Source organism: Ptychodera flava, chromosome 2 (assembly GCF_041260155.1).
Source record: "Ptychodera flava strain L36383 chromosome 2, AS_Pfla_20210202, whole genome shotgun sequence".
Classification (NCBI taxonomy): Eukaryota; Metazoa; Hemichordata; class Enteropneusta; family Ptychoderidae; genus Ptychodera; species Ptychodera flava.
Window position 1 is genome coordinate 36,099,665 of NC_091929.1, and position 23,053 is coordinate 36,122,717.

General features: G+C 38.5%; 2 protein-coding genes across 3 annotated transcripts; both read right to left on the reverse strand.

Annotated features, from left to right (window-relative positions):
- Positions 1-1,322: 1,322 nt before the first annotated feature.
- Positions 1,323-2,354, reverse strand: LOC139149936 (uncharacterized). Its single transcript, XM_070722004.1, has one exon. The coding sequence runs from the start codon at positions 2,352-2,354 to the stop codon at positions 1,323-1,325; it is 1,032 nt and encodes a 343-aa protein (XP_070578105.1).
- A 4,308-nt stretch (positions 2,355-6,662) lies between these two features.
- On the reverse strand, positions 6,663-21,715 carry LOC139119851 (uncharacterized). 2 transcript variants are annotated; one of them, XM_070683783.1, is made up of 10 exons: positions 21,485-21,715; positions 17,055-17,378; positions 16,274-16,446; positions 15,213-15,385; positions 14,385-14,591; positions 12,833-12,925; positions 11,273-11,901; positions 10,422-10,617; positions 7,914-8,114; positions 6,663-7,118 (listed from the first exon to the last, which is right to left on the reverse strand). In XM_070683783.1, the coding sequence occupies exons 2-6, from the start codon at positions 17,171-17,173 to the stop codon at positions 12,854-12,856; spliced, it is 744 nt and encodes a 247-aa protein (XP_070539884.1). In that variant the 5' UTR covers positions 17,174-17,378; positions 21,485-21,715; the 3' UTR covers positions 6,663-7,118; positions 7,914-8,114; positions 10,422-10,617; positions 11,273-11,901; positions 12,833-12,853. The 2 variants fall into 2 exon arrangements, with proteins under 2 accessions (XP_070539884.1, XP_070539877.1); XM_070683776.1 differs by lacking the exon at positions 21,485-21,715 and adding an exon at positions 18,672-18,785.
- Between the last annotated feature and the right edge of the window lie 1,338 nt (positions 21,716-23,053).

The following is a 23,053-nucleotide window of genomic DNA, read 5'->3' on the forward strand; positions in this document are numbered from 1 at the left end:
ATTCCAATTTGCCTAGGGTCTTACCTGAAGTGCAAATTTACAGTCTTTGAATGAAACGTAGTGTTTCTACCATGCCTTTCCCTTCTCTCCCGATGGTGGCGCTCTCTTCAAAAGTCATACTTTGTGTTTGCATGCCTGTGAGCATGCGCAGTGTTCATCTATCCAGTCCTCCGCCATATTGCCCCTCATTCTACTTGGACGAGCCAGTAAAGAAACCACTGTAAGCAGTGCTGTGACATGGTAGCTTTTGACCACTGAGTTAGGCTGGGTGGGTGGGAATAAGGTAGAAACACTACGTTTCATTCAAAGACTGTAAATTTGCACTTCAGGTAAGACCCTAGGCAAATTGGAAGTCTTTTTCATTCCACTCCGTGTTTCTACCATGCCGATTGCCAAGCTGGACGCAGTGGTAAAGCACAAAGGCACCACTAAAAAACAATGGACTATAGCCAGTATAATGTTGTCCACTCACCCAGTCAGTTTCTCGTTCCTTGGGAAGCCTGCAATACCAATTTGCCAACTTCAGATGAGTCAACATGTCTTTGGTAAAATTTGCAGAAAGTAGAGTCATTTGCCCAGTCTCCTAACTGGAGTACTTGTTGGAGTGTGGCTCCCTGGAACAAAGCTGCTGATGTTGCTGCACCACGAACACTGTGAGCTTTAAATACACTGGTGTCTATTCCTGCCATGGTCAGTACTGTCTTCACCCACCTTGCGATTGTCTGTGATGACACCGGGTGATGAGGTGGTCTGTATGACAGTAACAGCTGAGCTGGTCTCTTGAGTCCCCCTGGCAACTGCCCTGTCTCTAAGTGGCATGGTGCGTTCAATATAGTGTCTGACATAATTACGGACATCCAATTTCCTATTGCTTGGAAAACTTGGACATTTAATGGTTCTGTTGGGCTTGTTTGGCGATGAAGTCTTCGTCAATTCTGGTATAACAAAGTATATAGAATTCATAGAGATATGGCAATACTCAATGTTGAGTTCTTTGATGGCTTGCCCTCTATCTGAAGAGGTCAGCGCTATAAGCATGACAGTCTTGAAAGTAAGCATCTTCATGTTCAAAGTTCTTGCCGGATGAAGTTTTTCCAGAAATCTTGTGACCTTTGATACCTCCCAAGTTGTAACATAACGCGGTCTTGGGGGCTTTATGTGGAAAATGCCTCGAAAGAAAAGCTTGATCATGGGATGAGCTCCTATAGGCTGACCATCAATTGGCAAATGTGCAGATGAAATTGCAGACCTGTATCCATTCACTGTACTATAAGCTAGGTTGTGTAGGGTTGAAAGCTCTGAGAGAAATTCTGTGACCTCTGTTACAGGTGCTGAAAGTGGATTAATTTTCCTTCGTAGACACCAGCTACAATAGGTCTTCCATTTTCTGTCATACTGAACTGATGTCTGCTGTCTTGTGGCTCTGAGAAGTATCTTGGTAACTTTCTCTGAAAAGCCCTTGCCTCTATAGTGTCGCCGGAGAGTATCCAGGCGGCTAACGGATGAATGTTGAAATGAACTGGTCTGTTGGTGTGAGGATTGGTGACTAGTTGTTCCTGATGTGGCAGTAAGAATGGTTGCTGAACCGACATTTGTAATAGTCTGGTGTACCATGGTCGATTTGCCCACACTGGTGCTATGAACAGTACTACTGCTCTGTCTTGTGTTATCTTGTGTAAACATCGTCCTATCAGTGGAAGTGGTGGAAATAGGTATGGTCTCTCTGTAGCCCAATGGATTGTGAAAGCATCCTGGCCCACTGCTTGTGGATCTGGCTTCCATGCAACATATTTGAGAAGTTGTCTGGTGACACGGCTGGCAAACAGGTCTATTGTCGGTGTGAAAGTCACTTGACACAACTGTCTGAATACTACTGGATTCAGCATATAGTCGTGTGGGTTTTCTGGCTGTCTTGATAGTGCATCTGCCATCCGGTTCTGAAGTCCTGGAATGTGTTCTGCCTGCAGAGTTATGCTGCGTTGGAGACACCATTCCCAAATTTGTAGTGCTGTTGTACATAGTTTCTTTGAATGGGTTCCCCCTTGGTGGTTGATATACGCCACTGCTGTTGTATTGTCTATCTGTACTACCACATGTATATTGGTCTTGTCTTGCAGAAAGGACTGAACAGCAAACATTACTGTCAACAACTCCAGTTCGTTGATGTGGCGTGTCCTTTCCTCTGCTGACCAGTGGCCTAGCACTGTTTTGTTGTCGCATAGTGCTCCCCAGCCCTGAAGTGAGGCATCTGTCTGTATTGTAACGGTTGGTACTGGTTGATGGATAGGTCTGCCATTGTGGTTGGGTAACTGTTCCATCCACCAAAGCAGTTCTACTTTTGCTTCGTTGGACATATGTATTTTCTTCTCCCAATTCTGGCTGTATAGATGCTGAATCAGGTCTCATTGAATATGTCTGTAGTGGGTGGCAGCTGCAATCATTGCCCCTCTTATAACCTCTACTAGTCCAAGAAAGTGTGCTACGTCTCGTAGTGTTACAGTTTCTCTTGAATGTAGTTTGCTTGCAGTTGTCTGGATTTTCATAACTTTGCTTTGTGGTAGAGAGACTTCCATTTTCACTGTGTTGTACACCTTGCCTAGATGTGTGTAAGTTGTCTGGTTGGCACTATGCAAGACTTGCTTACATTTGGTATGAAGCCCAACCTGCATAAAACATCCCATACCAGGTTGTGATTGGTCTGAGTTGATGCTATGCTGTGTCCAATGTTGATAAGATCGTCTAGGTAACTGCTGCAAGTTATTCCAATCTTTCTTACATGTGAAAGAATCACTCTTAAGAGCTTGGTAAATACTCTTGGTGAGGATGTCAGTCCGAAAGGTAGACATGTATACTGGTAGACCTGTCCCTGCCAAATGAAGCACAGTAAATGGCGGTGATCAGGACAAATAGGAATCATAAAATAAGCATCAGTGAGGTCAATCGAGGTCATGTAATCTCCTGGAGACAAAAACTGTTCAATGTCAGAGTGTCCTTCCATACGGAAATGAGTTTTCTTGATGAATTTATTGAGTTCTCGTAAATCAATGATGACCCTCCAGCCACCAGTCTTTTTAGGGATAGTGAATATCCTAGATATGAACTGGTTATCAGCTGGTGGCACAGCTTCTATGGCTTTCTTGCTCAGTAAGGTGTCTATTTCTTGTTGAATAACTGTCTGTTCTTCTGATGATTTAGTTGCTGTAGCTGGTTGATGTTCTGTATAGGTGTGCTGGTCAACTGAAGTTTATAACCAATAATAACTTTCAAAATGAAATTATTGGAAGTGATTTTCTTCCATTCTTCAACAAAAAATCGTAGTCTTCCTGCATGTGGTATATCTATCTGGTTGCTGAGACTTCTATTTAGTATTAGGTCTGGATTTATATTTCCTCTTACCAGCCTGATACTGTTGTTGATCATTTCTCTGGGAGTACTGCTTGTCTTTGTAGGTATAACTAGCCTGTTGCTCATTTCTTCGCTTGTCACGAAAGGACTGGTTAAAGCGATCTTGCTTATTGTAGGCTGACCTAGACTTGTAGGACTGAGAGACAGACTTCATAGCATTGACGGACTTCTTAGAATCTGTAATGGCTTTGATAAAATCTCCACCAAAGAAGCCCTCATTGGTAGGCTTTCGGTCATTCAAGACCCCTCTGATTTCTGGTTTGAAGAATGCTTAAGTCTTGCCTGTCTGACTTCAGCCATCATATTACTGCCAGTAACTATCAAGTGACAGGCATCTGACAGTACTGCCTTTAATTCAGTTTTCACAGTGGTAAACTTATCTGCAGAGTTATCTTTGTTACATACCAACTCCAAAGCCTTGACAATGGGCAGCAGTGCTGAGTGCAAAGTGGTATGAGTCTTGTACAACCCTTTGTCATATGTTCTCAGATTTGGTGCAGATGAGTTCAGGTATGCCCTGAGTGATGAGGGTACTTTCTGAACTTGAAATGGCTTCTGACTTTCTTCAGGTACCAGATAATTCTGTAGTAATGCCTTCAGCTGCCCGGCCGACATACTTTTGTCAATACGCCGTGCAAGCCATACAACTGATTTGTCAGCCACCGGCCATGTGACCGGGCCCTTGACAAGGTCAGGAACATCATCAAAATCGACGTCTAACATAGCTGAATCACGTTGACTTGAGCTAGCCTGTTCTTGGACTGACTCTGGAAAGTCCGAAAACGAACTGGCTGAATCTGACTCACTTTCGCTGTACGTAACTCTTCTCATTTTGTATGCTGCGTCGTCTTGCCCGTCGTCCTCGGAGCGTCGCTTACGTTGCAGAGGCGACCCACTCCTCTCTTCCGGGTGTTGCGAACTTCTTTGCAGCATAAGTTGGTTCTGCTGAACTAGCTGGGTAAGTAGCGAAGCTAAAGAAGCAGTATCATCTTGTTTCGATGGACCCTGTTGCTCTTGCTGCGATGGCGTGACCTGCGACGGTTCAAAGTGACTCTCGTCAATTCCGTCACGCATATTACTTGGACATGTGCTCGCCCCTGGAGTATCAATGATATCCAATGCGGGACTAGCGTCACTATGCTTCTCGGCTTCATGTCCTGCCGACACCTCAGTCGAACCCTCCATGCCAACGCTAGCACTTACAGAGGGACGACTACTTCTCTTGCTCCGCTTGTCTCTTTTCTCCGACATCTCGGCGACCACCATACCGTAGCGTACGTGTAGCAGATACGGCTCGGAAAAGTAGAATGAGGGCAATATGGCGGAGGACTGGATAGATGAACACTGCGCATGCTCACAGCATGCAAACAAGTACTTTTGAAGAGAGCGCCACCATCGGGAGAGAAGGGAAAGGCATGGTAGAAACACGGAGTGGAATGAAAAAGACTTCCACTATTCACATTCACACTGTCACTGAAGAATAATTGACAAGGTAATTCTTGCAGAATTGCTAGCAATCTTATTTTTCCTACAAACAAAATTTCATCACACATGACATTTTTCCAATATGGTACAACACATTACATTACTGACAGTAAAAATGTAAATTTTATAGTGTAAATTTAAACTGAATATTGACCAGCTGTAAAAACAGAAGAATATCCATGCATAACCATGAATGACTAAATTCTGTCAGGAAAAGGAACTTACAACAGCATATTTTCCACAGAAGTACATCAAAATGAGTCAAACTCTATTAATTACTGTGAAAACTCAATTCTTCAAAGTTATTTCATACAATCAAGTAAACAATCAGTAATTTTTGCTAACTGAAACAATCTAAGTACAATTCTAAAGTCAGGGCATATTTCAAATGATCCTCGCTGGTAGAAACTTTTAACTAGGACATTGGTCAGACATCTGTATCTGCAGTCAGGGCATATCAAACATGACCTTCACTGGTGAAACACTAAACTTTGACATTGGTACAATTGCAATTCTGAAGTCAGGGCATATTTAAAATGACCATCACTGGAAGACAATCTAAACTATGACATTGGTCAGACATCTGTATCTGAAGTCAGGGTCAATTTAAAATGACCTTCACTGGTTGAAACAATAAACTTTGACATTGGTCCAATTGCAATTTTAAAGTCAGGGCATATTTAAAATGACCGTCACTGGAAGACAATCTAAACTATGACATCGGTCAGACATCTGTATCTGAAGTCAGGGTCAATTTAAAATGACCTTCACTGGTTGAAACAATAAACTTTGACATTGGTCCAATTGCAATTCTAAAGTCAGGGCATATTTAAAATGACCGTCACTGGAAGACAATCTAAACTATGACATTGGTCAGACATCTGTATCTGAAGTCAGGGTCAATTTAAAATGACCTTCACTGGTTGAAACAATAAACTTTGACATTGGTCCAATTGCAATTTTAAAGTCAGGGCATATTTAAAATGACCGTCACTGGAAGACAATCTAAACTATGACATTGGTCAGACATCTGTATCTGAAGTCAGGATCAATTTACAATGACCTTCACTGGTTGAAACAATAAACTTTGACACAAGTAAACTTGCAATATTGCAATCTAAAGTCAGGGCATATTTAAAATGACCATCACTGGAAGACAATCTAAACTAGCACATTGGTCAGACATCTATCTGAAGTCAGGATCAATTTAAAATGACCTTCACTGGTTGAAACAATAAACTTTGACACAAGTAAAATTGCAATTCTAAAGTCAGGGCATATTTAAAATGACCATCACTGGAAGACAATCTAAACTAGGACATTGGTCAGACATCTATCTGAAGTCAGGGTCAATTTAAAATGACCTTCACTGGTTGAAACAATAAACTTTGACACAAGTAAGCAATTCTAAAGTCAGGGCATATTTAAAATGACCATCACTGGAAGACAATCTAAACTAGGACATCGGTCAGACATCTGTATCTGAAGTCAGGGTCAATTTAAAATGACCTTTCTTTGGCTGGCTTTGACATTGGCCCAATTCTAATTCAGAAGTCAGGGCATATTTCATATGTCCTTCACTGGTTGACACACTAATCTATGGCATTGGTCCAATTCTAATTCACTTGTTGAAAGCTAATTGGTACAATTGTCAGTAATCGATTTGAATTCTTTAGTCAGGGCATATGTAACATGACCATCATCATATGACAATAGTGGCTCCTTTGTAAAAGTCAAACTCTGTTATGCGTTTTGAGGGATTTTCATTTTTTCAATCTTTGTGTACATTTTTTGTTGTATTTGTCCTTTTAGTGCTGAATGTATCTTTTGGTGCCGAGGAATGGATTCTTTTAATAATTTACTCATTTTAAAAGGCCAAATTAAAAAGTAAACATAAATTAATTTGCCTTAAATTGAATGTTTGGATAAATTTAAATGAAGTAGTGTACAGTGTCAGCCAATGAAAGCCATTCAAACATTCCCTGACTCATTTGTTAAGATGGTACACAAGTGGGCAGTAAAAACATAGCTACATGGATTGTCCGCCTTTAAAAGTCCCTTATCAATAATACTATACCCAGAGATTGCCTTGCTTCACAAAGATTCTCATAGCTCTTCAGAACCAACAAACTGAGAGACATTGTCACAGAGGATAGCTAATTGGTCCGATGAATGATCAGTGACGATGCAGTGTCTGCCATTCTTCAAGGATGATATCATTCCATTACCTGTGAATGAAACAAATTTTTATTAGTCCATTAAATTTGAAGAAAATTAAAGGATAAGTGTTGTGGAAAGATGAGTGAATTCATATTGTCTTATCAACAAATTCATTAAAAGTCCTATAAGCTGCAACTTTTCACAATATTTTCATAATGTTACATGCAATGTACAATTAGTGCATGTAGATAGACATACTGTTGGGTATCCATACACATACCGATATTATCAACCTCTGCTAATGACAGAATGTCGAAATGTGAGCAAAATAATTTTTACGTGGGTGCTGCTCTCCATTAATCAGCCCCCATGGCAAGAGTTGCAACTATGTTGTATGGATGCACTTGTTTAAAATTGAATTTGTTCACAATTATAATAAGTGTTAAAAAATAAGGCATGAACAGAGGTTGATAGATAATATTTATTTGCACACTCATTAACAATAATGTCAAAAGTTGCAGCTTTTGGTGCTTTGATGTTATGTTGGATTTATGGGTTATAATACTATACTGTATTTCAGTAAAATGAAGGAATAAATCTTATATCAAGTAATTTGACCAAATTAAAAACATGCATTTCCTAAATTATCAATGTACGCAAAACTATAATTTTTTCTTGGAAGAAAGATTAGTTGAATTATTGCAGCACTTGAAGCATTGCAAAAGAGACCTTTCTCAGCACATGCAGATACAGTAAGGAAATAAAATTGTGTGTGATTCTTGTAGTCTGCCTTGTCCTACAATTGCATTGGCATCTGCTTTTTTTCGAAAGCACGAAAATGGAACTAAAAGTAATTTATTTACCAGATCCACTGAATATGTGAAGTATCCATCCCCCTCTGTGGCTGAAAGTTTGAATCACATGGTCATACGTTCTTTGTGGAGTGTCACAGGACCACATATTGTGTCGTTCTTCGGTTGGATGTTGAATTGGATTCTTGTCTTGTGAGCAGTACATAGCCACCACCATACACTGTACGGCCTCTATCAGTCCAAATCTGCGGGCTGAAATGTAGAAATAATAATATCTATTATTTTACAAGCCTAAATCTAACTTCAGCATTTTTACACTTTATGTTTGTAAATATCGATTACAAAGAGTGCCAAGAATACATTACCCTTTCCTGCCAAGTTCATATTTCCCCATCAGGTCTAGATCATTAAAACTAGTGAAGCACAATAAGTAACATTCGGTGCATTTTAACAACAAAATTGAACTTTTGAAGACCTTGAAATCACAATTACTGAAAACAATATTTGTATGGACAAAAGCTGCTGGAACAGACCAAGCCAAATTGGTGGAAATACGTATTGTTGTGGCTCAACACTGCTTTTCCTGAGTTGGCTGATGGGGAAGTAATATCGTCTGGCAGGAAAAGGGTTAATTAAATGAATTTCATTTGCTAAATGTATTTGGCAATCTATCTTCATCAGATATTTACACAAAATTGACATATTTCCAAAAAACATGCATCAAACTTGTCTACTTGGCAAGGTATCAAGCATATGGCAGCAGTAAATAAGGTTACTCCTTCAGAGTCAAAAGTTACACTAAATAACTTAGACTCAGCAGCGCTGCCTAAGGTCCTGAACACGTTCTTCACTCGTTTTGAAACAGAGGATTTTTCATCTCAAATCTCAAATCTAAAACAGTCATTGTCTCCTGAGTTAGGGATGTCTATTGAGACAGAGAAAGTAGCTAAAACTTTAAAATCATTAAATGTGAACAAAAGTCCAGGTCCTGATTGTATTTGTGGTCGCACCCTGAAGTTCTGTGCTGATCAGCTTAGTGTAGTCTTACAACACCTTTTCCAAGTTTCTCTTGATACAGTTAGTATTCCTGCCATATGGAAAAATTCTATAGTAGTACCAGTCCCAAAGAAAGCTAACCCTAAAGAACCCAATGATTTTCGACCTGTTGCTCTTACTTCCCTGGTAATGAAAACATTTGAGAAAATAATTAAGTCCATTATTCTGACAAAGGTTGGCAACAAACTAGACCCCCTACAATTTGCATATCGACCGGGAAAAGGTGTTGAAGATGCTAAGCTTTTCATTCTCAATACACTGTACAAACACTTAGAAAAAACAGGTGCTCATGCAAGAATCCTTTTCGCAGATTTCTCCAGTGCTTTCAACACAATCCAACCCCACATCCTTGCAGAAAAACTCTTAAAATTTAATTTTAGCAATCAACTTGTTCTTTGACTTATTGACTTTCTTACAAATAGATCACAAAGGGTGTTTGTCAATGGTATTTTGTCAAGTATCATTCAAACAAATACAGGTTCTCCTCAGGGTTGCGTTCTGTCTCCTCTGTTGTACATCCTTTATACTGACGATTGTAGAAGTACACATGAAGGTAGCCATCTTGTTAAGTTTGCTGACGATAGTGCTCTGCTTACACTTCTACAGGGATCAGAATGTCATCATGGTCCCGCTCTTAGTGAGTTTGTTGAGTGGTGTGATAATTCGTATCTAAACTTAAATGTTAAGAAAACTAAGGAAATGATAATTGATTTTAGGAGGCAAGAACGCAACCCTCCTACGTCCATTGTTCACGATCAAGAAGTCGAGATTGTTTCGAAGTATACATACCTTGGTTCAATATTTGACAACAAATTGAAATGGGATCATACACCGATGCTATACTGAAGAAGGGGCAGCAAGATTGTACTTTTTAAGGAACTGCGTTCATTCATGGTTGATAGACAAATTTTATCTCTTTTTTATAAATCTTACATTGAAAGCGTTATCTCATTTTCATTCATTTGTTGGTATCAAAATCTGTTTGTTAAAACAAAACTTCACTTGATAGAATTGTTTCACTTAGCTCAAAACTAATTGGTATACTCCAGAGAGAAGTCTTTCTACGTTTTATAATCAGCAAGTACTCAGGAAAGCCCGCTCAATTCTTTTGTCTTGTGATCATATTTATCAGCAGAGTTCGACACACTTCCCTCTGGTCGGCGTTTTAGATACCCGCTTGCAGGTCAAACTGGCGCAAGTTGTCATTCATTCCAACGCTGTGCGGCTTTTAAATGATTCCTAAACTGTTTTTTTGTATAGTCCTGCGTCTCCTACCATTTTGTAAATTTGTATTATATATATTTTTTTGATGTTGTATTTGAGCCACGCTTTTTAATTGCCCATGTTTGGGATAAATAAAGTTCTATTGAATTGAATTGAATTGAATAAGCACCAACAAGGGTGTGTGTGTTGGTCGTTACACTACATCATGTGGTCTATTTTATGTGTACGAGAGGGAGGGGGAAGAAAGAACAATAGGGTAAAAACAGTGATTGCACTTACTTGAGCTACAAGTTTGTACATGACAGAACACAGGTTGCACAGAGACAAAGTTTTTGTCTCTTTTAAATGCCTGCATAATCTCTCCCATCTCTGATGCTCTGCAGATGACAGCTATGTTAAATGCACTTTGTTGGCAGTCAACATTTATTGCCTTGATGGTAATCATCAGTCTTTGGATATCACTTGCTGACCATTCCTTGAAAATAAAATTGGAGACAGCTTTAATTCACTATTTGACATCCTGGTAGATTTAAGCATAGACAGTATGATTTGGGAGTGGAGATTTAGCCGAGTGGTTCTGTCTGTGGCCTCTCAGCTAGGCGACTGATGCCGTATGTTGTGGGTTCAAATCCGATTGAAAACTAGCCGTATTAAGTCATGAACATACATGTACATGAAACACATGACTAAACAATCCTGGTGTATGTTTATGAGTATAAGATATAAAGTGACATGCTAGGTGGGTGGCGTAAGGGTTCCAACAAGCAATGAAACATGAACAATAACAATTTTATAACCATGACATTGAATGAAACAACTTATCATAAAATTCAGATAGCCGTTGAGAGTCATGGCTGAGACAGTAAAAAACTGAGATCTAAACTTAACACTTTTCAGTGTAGATGACTCCATATGATGTAAAAGTCATGGCAAAAAGTTTCCCAGCCTATACAACAGATGATTATACCATGTGTATGTGTGGAATTTGGAAGCGAAAAACTATGTCAGGGGGAAATACTATTGGTACGCAAGGACCTCCATACTTATTAATTTCCGTGGCTATGACCAAAACACATTAAAAGAAGCAGCTTTGGTTGGTCGTGTTAGTAACAATGATAAGAGTACACTACTGAAGGCATATCAACCAATAATAGGTCAATTCCTCGGAATCCTGGACACTGCTGTTTTAGTGAAGAGGCATTCAGATCAAGCACATCTGCATTGTGGATTGTGAATCCATAGGCGCCATCAGTTGCAAATACGGCAGTTTTACTCGCATCTTCCTTGTTTTTTTCCAGAATTACTGCTCTTTGGCAAAATGATTCAAACTGTGCTGGTACACCACGACTGTACGATAGGTTTACAAACTGTTCTAGTTTTTCTCTTGTTGTTTCGTTTGGAAATCTTTGCCTTGCCTCTTCCCAGCCCCTTCAACACAGCCAGTAATCATGACGAAAAATCTCTGTACCAGGTCTAATTTCCTCAGTACTGCCGATTCCTTTACTAGCTCTGTAACAGAAATTTCTGTTGAAATTGTTTCTTCTAACAGCCATTTCTGATCGTTATTGTTAAGCCGAAGAAAGTCACCTGATTTTCTGAACGGAATTTCTGGCCTCTTCAATCCTCTCAGTTCAGCAGGCTTGAGATTCTGAGATCTTGTTCGACCTTCTTCATACATTGCGAACACTTCCATCATCAATGAAAAATGTCTCATTTTCGCAACAGCACAGCATATCTTCATGAAGAGGGAGTCGGCTTTCTGTGTCAAGAAAATAATTAGTAATTAACATATCAATTTCATGAGCATGACACTTAACATCATCGATAATTGCGCCAGCGGCTTACTGACAATATGTATGCAGGTTCACAATATAATATGCGATTAACCGGAAGTGTACACAATTAAATTCATGGGTGCTGCCATGCTTTTTGAGTACTTGTGAATAAACAAATATGAAGTGTGCAAAGTATAACTTTATAACATGCCATTAATAAAATATATATCTCTATTATTAGCCAGTTAGTATCATAATCATCTTGTCAATGATATAAAATATTGTTACTATCATGCCTAAAGAAAAACAGAAAAAGAGAGAAAACTGCTGTACCTATGAACATAAGTAAAGAATGTTGGGATTGAATTTTAGAGAGCATCCTCTGTGTAAATAACTTGATGCAAAAATTGCATGTTTTCAGCCACAATGTCAGTTTTTGGCTTGCAAGTGGAAGTTGGCAGTGCAGTTACTCAATGGTAATGATGGCACAGTACATCCCTTGTTAAACACAATAGGTAGGTATGATGGTAAAAATTGCCAATTTATGTCCAACATTTTTACACATTAAACAGAAAATCTATACCTGCAGGGAGTCTGATATTGTGTATGTGTTTGAACTGTTGTCATCAGTAGGTAGATTGGCATTTAAAGCAAGTAATGATTAATTCTATTTATCCTTTACTATTACTAATGATGAATCAATACAAATATCTTAACCCCTGACGTGACACCAAGGGCTGAGTCCTATATGATATTACAAAAGCTGGAGATTATCATGTGATGTTCTGGTAATACACAGCTTGTCCATATAAGACTGAAAACCTACATGTATACAGTGTAGGTTTTTAGTCTTACATTTTCAATATATAACATCAATGTTTATGTATCAACTGATACAGTCATTAGTAAACTTACCTCCTTAAGTATCATTCCACACTATTTCTCCCACTGTTCTTCTTTTGCTTCTATGTATGGCATTTCTTCGTATCTATCCCAGCACATTTGAACCTAATGACCATAAACAAGAGGGCATATTACATCTTATCCAACAAAATACATACTAGATACATATTTTACAAAAATCATTGAGCACAATCAATTACCTGAATTACTCTTTAATTTTTGTTCAGTCTATCAGACAAAAGTGTCCTGCAAATAAAACTGTCAAATTTCTTACCAAAAGACAACTGGTATTTGTTTGACTTTACTTGCAATAATAAACTTAACGATTTCAACCCGGCTCGGACAAATATGTCCGATGACGTCATAGAGTACCAGGGGTCAGGGTGCAAAGGGTTAAAATGTTGTACAACTGTTGGAAACTCAAAACTCTCCTTTAATGTCTCCAGTTTTACTTAAAAATTATATGAGTTCAACAGGAGATGTATTATGTAAATTGTACTGTCATCAATGCTGTTGTATAATTAGATGGTACCTTTAAGGCTTCAATGCACATTTCAACTTACAATAATCTCCAAAATGTCTGACATTCTGGCTAAAGATATCTTGTTCTATCAGTATCAACAATTTTTTCTTGTTTAGATATTGCATACTCTTTACATCCAACACTCTGTTCTTGCTAAGTAATTTCAAATCCAATTTGTTGACAATCAAAAGTAAGGCACTTCAGCCTTATGGGAATGTATATGTATTGAGGAACGAAGGCTATTTTTTATAACTTATATGGCTTGTGATGAACAAATTTGTACAATTTTCAAAGCATGGTTACAGTTGAATACTGTCTTGTCCAAGTATAATCCCTGCTCGTGTATAAGCCCCTGCACTAATTTTGTGTGGAAGGTTTAAAATGAAGTAGATCTTTGCATAAGCCCCTACGTTTGCTGCACACATACATAAATCAACTGGTAAAATTTCTTTTCAGACCAAAGAAACTGGTGTGAAAAAATGTGAAATTAAAGTTTCCATGAAGGTAACATAATGGAACATCTGCGCTATTATAGTCCCTTATTATCATTTTGTGAAACTCTGTTGTCCCTTTGTGCAATGGAACAGACATACCGGTACTCTTAGGTCACAATGCATTTTTCATTTCTATTCTTATTCACAATGTTGCATTTCATCCTCTAAACATTTTTTTGGTTTCCAACAATTACTTTTTTTCATCTTTATAGATTTTAACAATCACTATACAAGAATTTCCCATCTATGTTGTTGTTTTCAGAGATCTGGTTACATGAGTCAGTGTTCTCCACAGCTTAGAAAAACAGATGGATGGCCAATTTACACAACAGTGCATAATTTGCAAATTCTTTTCTTGTGAAAATGTATTCTTATGTGCAGTTATTAACATAAGAATAAATTGCTCCAAAAACGGAGGGGTGGCCCACCCATAAAATCCCTTGTGGAGAACCCTGTGAGTAAAAAATTTTTAAAAAGCAGTTTTGTGTCTCTGAGGTTATACTTGGAAAAGTGCAGTACAGCAGATGTGTAAGATAACTCATCCTACCTTCTCTTTGAAAGTCATCGAATGATGGAATTCAACAGTTGCATTATGTCTATGGGCCAACCACTTCCTCTGTTCATCGCTCAGTCCTGCATAGACAACAGCGAGTCTACTTTTCAGTTCTTTCCGATTTCCATATTTTTCACTCAGGCGTTTAACAGCAAGGAAAGAATGCTGCCCTCCAATAACCTCATATGTGTAGCCGTTAACCTAGAATAATAATGAGAACAGGTTTTTGAAACAGGACAAGTTAAACATTGCAATAACTGTTCACTTTACATACGTCAAAAAGCTCTACTTTGTGAATGCCAATCATTACATACATTTTCTCTTTCTTATCAGAAGTCACCATGAAATTGTTACGCTAACTAAAGAAGTAGTCTCCCCTATCTAGAAATGTTGTGATTATTGCTATTCAAACAGTACAGGGAAATCAACCAAAAAGTCTGTGGTATATTTAATAAATTTTAACATCATTGATGCATGTTTTGATATTCAAACACTAGGTGAAGGATAAGGCACAGAATAAATGTGAATGTGTTTGCTAAGTAGAGGCCGTATGTCAAAAGATAAAAATATTGTAAATACAGCTAAATGTGTATAGCACATTTTGCATGCATTCATTTCACAGGCATTGAGTTGCATGACACTGCTTCTGTCTCACATGCAAGTCATGTACATTTCACAGGGAGAAGTTGAAATGTATTTTCATTACATTACCCTTCCATATATTGACCCAGATGTTGTTTAGATACATTCTCAGCCTGGAAAGTGTTAGGACACAATGCGTGCCAAGCAAACATAGGTAAAGTTCAGTTCAAAGATACTCACATTGGACTCCCTAAAGTTCTCCTGTGATTCATTTTTCAACACAACAATTAATGGTTGATATGCCTCATCAAGGTAATCCTCCATAGCTGCTTCCAATTTGTCAACCCATTTGTCATCAGGAGCCCTTGCTTGCTTCCCTAGTTCCAGTGCGCTGATATCAATTAAAAACGGTCCTTAGAAAAGACAAACATTACATTGTCATTGGGAAGACAGCAGGATAATATACAAATAAGATTTTTCTAATGATTTTTTTATGTAAATGTTTTCATCAAAGTCTGACACACCATACCAAAGATGTGCACAGAAAGACTTCAGTTATCATCTGCTAGTACTTGGCACTTGTCTTCGATAGAACATCACAGTTTGATATATCACTAATATTTGGTTCATGTTTTGATGGTGAAAGTGTGTCAACTATGGGTGGACTGATAACCCACAGAATTCTTATTAAACCAACTGTTCCTACCATCAATCATGCCACTTGAGAAACAACTTAGGATTGGCAAGTACACATAACTTTATGTGAATATTCTTGGGTTGTGTAAATGCTTTTTGTGCAGACAATAATATACATGTATGAATAGACTTGTCAAAAAGCTCAGGATTAGTCACCTACTGAAATCCCCTTATGATGAGCACTAAAGCTTAAATTAATAACCAATTCAAGTTTATTTCTTTGTCAAAAATCAGCGAGAATTACTCAATTATACCAATCCTTAGAATTAAAATAATCAACAGTAAACACTTTCAAACCATACACTTTTTATAAGGTTAACCAGGAGCTTCATACTGACACTAGTGATGTTTGTCAGCTGCACACGACATATATAATTTAGACATTTTGTTCTTCATACCGCATTGAAGAATGAGCGAGTCTTTCACGAGCTTCTCTTTTCTTGTACTTAACCAAAAAGGTCAGTGTTGTTTAGTATTTATCTGCACTTTATTTCAAATACCTCAATTATTCCTCTTTGCACTAATTGATAATGACTTTATTTCCTCAAAGAGTATTGTCTTTCCAACAGATAAGGGAAACATAGAGAAATCTTTGTCAAGCTTACCAGTTCCAATGTGGTAGTCCCTGATGCTTTCTTTCATCGATAGCTCCTCCTCACTCATTTCTTTGTTGAGTTTTTCAGCCTTCTTTTTCTTTGAAAGTGTCGGTAGCACTAATTGTTTTGCAGCATCTGTCAATTTTCTCTTCTTTGTGCTTCTTGATAAGGGAGTATTTGACCTGTGTAATTCACCAAAATAAAAAGAAATGTTGTATTCAACTCAAAGTAACATATTGGTTTCAATGTCAGCAATAGGTCTCCAGAGATTTGGACCATTACCCTTCACATTAATGCTTTATGTTATTACAAATCTTTGGACAGACTACCCGTATTAATGCACTTCAGTCTTATATGACTTTGAGCATTATATGTACTCTAGCTTTTGCTGTATTTTGTTGGTTGCAACTTGTATTCTCTTTGCTGCTTCATATGTACCAAAGTAGCTTGGTAAATCTCATTGTGTTAGATCTCTTTGTAGGCTTGGTTACAAAGGACTGGAATGTTTGCATTCATACATGTGCAGTTTCTCTAATTTGGTACCTGAGAAAACTTGTGATTTCATAGTTCTGTGAAATGTGAACCATGTTTCATTTGATTCCACTGCAAAGGGAGTGTAACAGAAGGTCACTAGTTCAAGGGTACAATGACCATGAATCAAATTACACAAATTTAGAAGTTCAAATGGTTAAACTCATGATATGTATGGTCCAAAGAATTCTTCAATGAATTGTCATGGGTTTTGTTTTCATCAATTGTGTTTTAGTCTCTCAGATGTCGATGTACTTACATACTAGCTGCGGGACTCATTACATCATCATCATCATCTAGTGTAGACTCTATGCCATTACTGGAACTATGACTAATATTTTTCTGTTGTTTCTGATTCACCCTCTGGCTCGGAGTCATCTTCACTGGAATCGTTGGTCAGGTTACTCACACTTGATGCAGGTGAAGATGTGTCTTCCTTACCGGACAATACTGAATTAAAATGATCACAGAACTCCTGTGGACTTCTAAGATCTCTGAATTGGCGACACATGTCATTCTTGTTCCACACAAAGGAAGAACGTAGGAGCTTGTATGGATGATCATTTTTGTCAGTAAAGTAAACCTGAAAAAAAACAAATATTATCATCATGGTTGATGTATTTGGCAAATGCAGAATACTTATATACTGATTTATCAATCAATGCTAACAAACCATGGTCCAACCATCATGAATATTCTCACTATTCAGACCTCATCACTTTACTAAAAGTGAGTAGTTTGCATAATTGATGAAATACTTTGCTGCAAATGTGAAATACTTAACAAGTTGCTTCATTTTTCGGCAATGTCCATCTCCACTGTCAGAGAAAACTTTGCCTAAATCATAAACTGTATCATTGAAACAATAAGGTGTGGAAAGCCAGTCTAACCCTATTCCTGCCAAGTCCATATTTCACCATCACCTCAAGATGGTTAAAATTAATGAAACACAACATATTCCATATATTGTGTATTTAAAAAAAATACTGTGCATTTGAAGGCTGTGCATTTGAAGGTGGTTGAAAACATAAATACTGTAAACTTGATTTTTTGGGACTAAAGATGCTATATAGACCAAGCCAACCAGGTGAAAATACGTCATGATTTGGCTCAATACCGCTGTAACTAACTTGGCTGATGCACAAGTGAGGCTACCCACAATTCTCCATGATCTGTACACACGGAGATCACTCACTGAAGCAAATTTCTTCCGTACACAGAAAAACTCTGTCCAAATTTCAAAATTCCCGCAACATAGTTCTCATAATCATAATTTTCTGATTTCTCACAGTGAATAATGAGACGAATAACCCCTTTTCTGCGGAGGAGATAGCAATTTTGTAATTTTGTCGACATAGATTTTTGACAGCCAAACACCATATTTTCAAGGAAACTAAGGGAATAAGTTGCATCTGTGTTGGCAAAACAAAACGTATTGACTGATTTTTAACGTAGTAATGGCGTGTACACATCAGACCAACAGACGTCTATCTACACACATCCATGCACGGGCGCGAAGCTACCGCGGACTTGCAGCCAACTAGTACTATTATTTCAAGTAACTGTGGTATAGACCTTCCAGAAAAACTCGAGGGTCTTTGACAATGATTGTGGGTCGAACAACGGTCATGCCATAGCACTGCTGCGAAAACAGCCCTGCCACTCCTTGACATGTTCTTCTGGGAGTGGGGTAGCCACTCAATGACCAAGCTACAACAGGATTCGCAGCAACCCATAGCACAGCGTCGTCACCGCCAGGGTTCGGTTAAGAGGATATTTCGTGTCTGAACGAATGTGTTTAAATCAGTCGAAACGACTGGAAGGTTGACATAGTGGATTGAATTCCGAGTGCTTTTCTATGATGAAAAAATCTTACCAATTACTTTTGAAGCATCTTCAACACAGCACTGGTTGAATGAACACCCTGCGACCATGCCTTGCGAGACGATGCTTTGGGCAACGGCAAATGCTCACGGGAGTGACCTATAAAATGACCTTCAATATATACCGTAAACCGGTATGTTGCCAGTTGTCGCAAACCAATCTAGGCTACTGTGTAACAGTGATCCTTGGCCCCAGGTGTTTTCTTTTACTTTTTTCCCTCACGGTATATCATGTATGAATAGTTGACCATACAATTCGATGCTGTTATTCCGGATAATTCAGACGCCTTTAGCCTAGCCTGTCCGCAATTCGCACGGTTGCCGCCGATAGATCACAGTCACCTGTGATGTATTCCGCTCTGCGTCCATGAGGGGAGAACCATTTGATTTTTTTTTGGGGGGGGGGGGGGTATGGAGGAAATGGGTATGGGAGCAAATTTTTTTTCCTGTCACAGTGACAGCAATTTTTTTTTTCTACTGTCAGAGCTGCGTCAATTTTTTTTTTCAAATGGAGTAGCAATGCAAATTTTTTTTTCTTTGTCATCAAGTTTGTGATGCGTTGTCATTATTTACGGCCTGAAACTCAGAAATTTCGAGTGACGCCCCCCCCCCCAACCATGATGAATTTGAGTAACTCCCCTCTCTAACTTTGAAATTTTGACTGATCCCGCCCACTTAGAAAAGTTAAATACAAATACATGTATTTGTAAAATTTACAAAATACAGCAACAGTAAAGACCTTTGAAATCCTGATGTACTCTGCTAGACTATCATCAGTTATCTCATGATGGTTCAAAAAAGGTGAACCCATCAAAATGAAATTGCAAGTCACAATAAAATAAAGATATAAAAGCTCACGCAGTATCTAACCATATAATATATTGTTTAATTTGGATGGGTATTATGACAGGGTTTTCACTAGGATATCTGACCGGGCAGAATTTGAAAGTACAGGGGGGAACATGCGAGAGGCTTAGGGGGAAAGAGTCACAGGGGCTTTCCCCTATCTTGCATGGAAATTTTTAAAATATTGATGTGCGCAATGGTGCAGTCTGGTGCAATCTGAGCGGTGTTTTTAATTTTTTTACTATGTGAAACTGTTATAACACCCCAAGGGGGAGAGCATGAGAGGGGGTTTCCCCCTCTCGTATTGGAAATTTTGGGAAATTGATGTGTTTAATGGTGCAATCTGAGAGGAGTTTCAGGTTATTTGCACTTGGTAAAACTGTTTGACAATGACATTGAACACTGCAATATTTTTTTACATTTATGCATGATCAGTGTTTGTGTCACAATATTCAACAACCAAACAATGACAATACAATTTGTGAAAAACAGTTCTGTTTGCCAGAGACTGAAGATAAATAAATATACAGGAAAGGAAAATCTGTGACCTTCTTGTGTCATTTCTCCAGCTGCCAGCTTCTAATGAAAAGCATGAATATGGTATGTTTAACTGTCAAAATGGTCATTGAACTGAGGTAAATGAAAAATGTTTCTGTGATAATAAAGGATGAATTCACAACAGTTCAATTTTGTTCTAGATCCTGTGAAAATTTGAGAAATTGATGTGCTCCACGGTGCAGTGTAGTGCAATCCGATAGGTATTTTAAATTTGTCTTTTACCAGTAAAACTGTTAGAAGACCCAAGGGGGGAGAGCACGAGAGGGGGTGCCCCCCTCTTGCATTGAAAATTTTGAGAAATGGATGTGTGCAATGGTGCAATCTGAGATGTGTTTCAATTTATTTCGCCAAAAAAAATTGAGTAACCCCGCCCCCTTCTTCCTTTCCACATTTTGAGTAACGCCCCCCTGAAGTTTTCAATTTTTTTAGTGCATGACCCCCCTCCCTTGTATTTCATTATATTTGTTGTTCCTCAATTTTTCATGGTCAACTTGTACATCTTCCTAATATATTTATATTGAGAGAATAATATATTGATTTTAACAATAGTTCATTGACTCCTGTCTTGTGTTTTAAAATTTTCACAATTTACAGAAGTCAACAAGTCCCCTTTAGATAGTGCCTATGCCATTGAGATATTGCAACAGAAATCCTGAAATATGATTTCTTGGGTCAGAAAAGGGAGGAAAACATTGAGTGTACGGAGGTGTAAAGTAAACCTATGTAGTGCATGCTTATATCATAAGTGCTGGGAAAAGAACATAAGCATTGCTTGTGGTAAAAACATTTGCGCCGCCTATGGCGGCGCGCCGGCAAAGAATATATGAGAATAGGGTTTCCAAATTTTGCTAATTTCTGGTGCATTGTGACAATTTTTTTTTCACTTCTGTCTGTTATGACAATTTTTTTTTTCTCAGGCCATGACAGGATCAATTTTTTTTTCTTCTATCTCACCTGGCGACAATTTTTTTTTTCTCAAAATCCTCCATACCCCCCCCCCCAGAAATCAAATGGTGTTCCCCTTATGCTCTCCGTATAGACGTGTGTTCATATGCCTGAGAAAAAGATTTCTCAGACATATGTACACATGTCTATGGGGCGCATAGTCCCAGAGCTGAATAGATCACATGTGACTGTGGATAGATACCTGGATCGGGCCCGGGGTCTCCTGCGCATTATTATTCTTTGCCTCCTAACTTCTCCTGAGGGAAGACATCTCCAAAGATTCTTCCTTTGGATCAGCGACGGCGCCGTTGAAATACTTTATTTTATTTTAAAACACAGCGCACTTCGAAAATGCAGATATCATGAAGGGAATAATCCAACAAGACATCACAGTGCATTGCCAAACGAAAGCCTGATAATTCATGAAACAAATAACAAACACAAGTACTAAACTTACCTTGATTGCGTCATCGCCGATACCAGAGTATGCCTTGAATTTCGCTACACTGCTGTATACAGCGCTCGAGCCTCCTTTCTTTCGGAGCCTTGACGGGTTTTCTCGATAATCGAATATGATGAAGATTGAGTCGTCTGACTTCTCGAACCACCAACCACGAGCACGAGTCATCTTGTTCAGCCTGAGTCAGCTTAGAGCACGCAGAAAGAACGGCAGGAACCTGACACGCAAAGCACTTGTGAAGGACCGTGGTCCAGACTGTGCTCATAGTCAAAATATTCCGCTTTTATAGCAACTGTTGATCAGTGCCGCATGCAAATTTAGTGAGGTACAGGCGTCATGCAGTCTGATACCTCTACCTGGAGTCGACGCTAGGTATGCAAGAACGATTAACACCTCGTTAACGAAAATTCATCGTCTTGTAATCGTTGAGCAAGACTAATTGCTGGATACTAGTATCTTGTTGTCCGTGTGTGACAGTGACCAACGGACCGTGGACCAACCAATCTGCTTGCATACTGGCGCATTTTCCCGATAGCATATATCAATGATTACTGTGGTTTGCAGGTGGATGTCGAAGATACAGCCATAAACCTCTCTTAATCACCATTTTACAAACAGGAATGTGTAATATGAAATTACAATAAAATATCATGTTGTTTTAAATATTTCCTATCATGGAGGTAAAAGTATTTCTTTGTTCCTATGTAGATAATTTGAAATTCATTTAAAGTATAAACAAGACAAATCAACGCCATACACACGTACGTACGGTCGATGTTAGACCCGGCCCTGGCTGTGCGAGCGTGTCGATCGCGTGTCAGATCTACACAATGCGCTAGATCACATTACCGGAGTTTGGTAGGTTTTAAGTAAGTTTTTTGTCAACGCAAGAACGTATCACTTTGTTCCCTTGAATAGAAGCCCGGAATAGAACATATCAGAAAATTTGTACCGGATTTATTTACAGGGTTTGTAATTGTCTCACTTTTTCGAAAATCATGACATTCATGGTATAAGCCTTGCCTGATGTCAGGATTTGAAATCCCAAGGTATGTCATTCGAATCGACAGCTCTCTGGGAATTGTCTCATGACTACTGTATATGGAAGGCTAGTAATAAAAATATAAAAAAACATGGAAAGCAGGAAATAGATAGAATCTGTATATTTGTTGAAATGAATATCGACCTGCAATAAAATCTGAAGTAGGCCATGAAGATACTACTGGTACCTCAACAATACGATATGGTTGTCTCGTCTTGTCAACATTAATGATAATTAGAAACCAGCATTGCCAACACTGTTTCCGGTAAACGTACTTGTACTTCCTAGAATGATGTAAAACAAAACTGGCCTATGTGGCGCAAAGCCCGTACCACCAGAAATACCTGCAGCAAGAAAATCATGTACGGGTGCAAGAAAAACGAATAAATGTATTCAAATTCAACCTTTGCTCTCGGTAGTTTGACGTCACACTACTCTTGTCAAGTAAAAAATTCCAACGATTAAGTCTAATTCAAAGAGGGGAAAGACCACAAACTCAATATGTGACACAAAGACGCTATGGG

What these genes read in the sequence shown, in the direction of transcription:
- LOC139149936 (XM_070722004.1), bottom strand. Translation starts at nt 2,354, where the DNA reads ATGTCCAACGAAGCAAAAGTAGAACTGCTTTGGTGGATGGAACAGTTA.
- LOC139119851 (XM_070683783.1), bottom strand. Translation starts at nt 17,173, where the DNA reads ATGACTCCGAGCCAGAGGGTGAATCAGAAACAACAGAAAAATATTAGT. An exon ending in GGACTACCACATTGGAACTG is followed by an intron (nt 15,386 to 16,273) that starts GTAAGCTTGACA and finishes GTCTTTTCTAAG; the next exon opens with GACCGTTTTTAATTGATATC. An exon ending in AGAACTTTAGGGAGTCCAAT is followed by an intron (nt 14,592 to 15,212) that starts GTGAGTATCTTT and finishes TTATTATTCTAG; the next exon opens with GTTAACGGCTACACATATGA.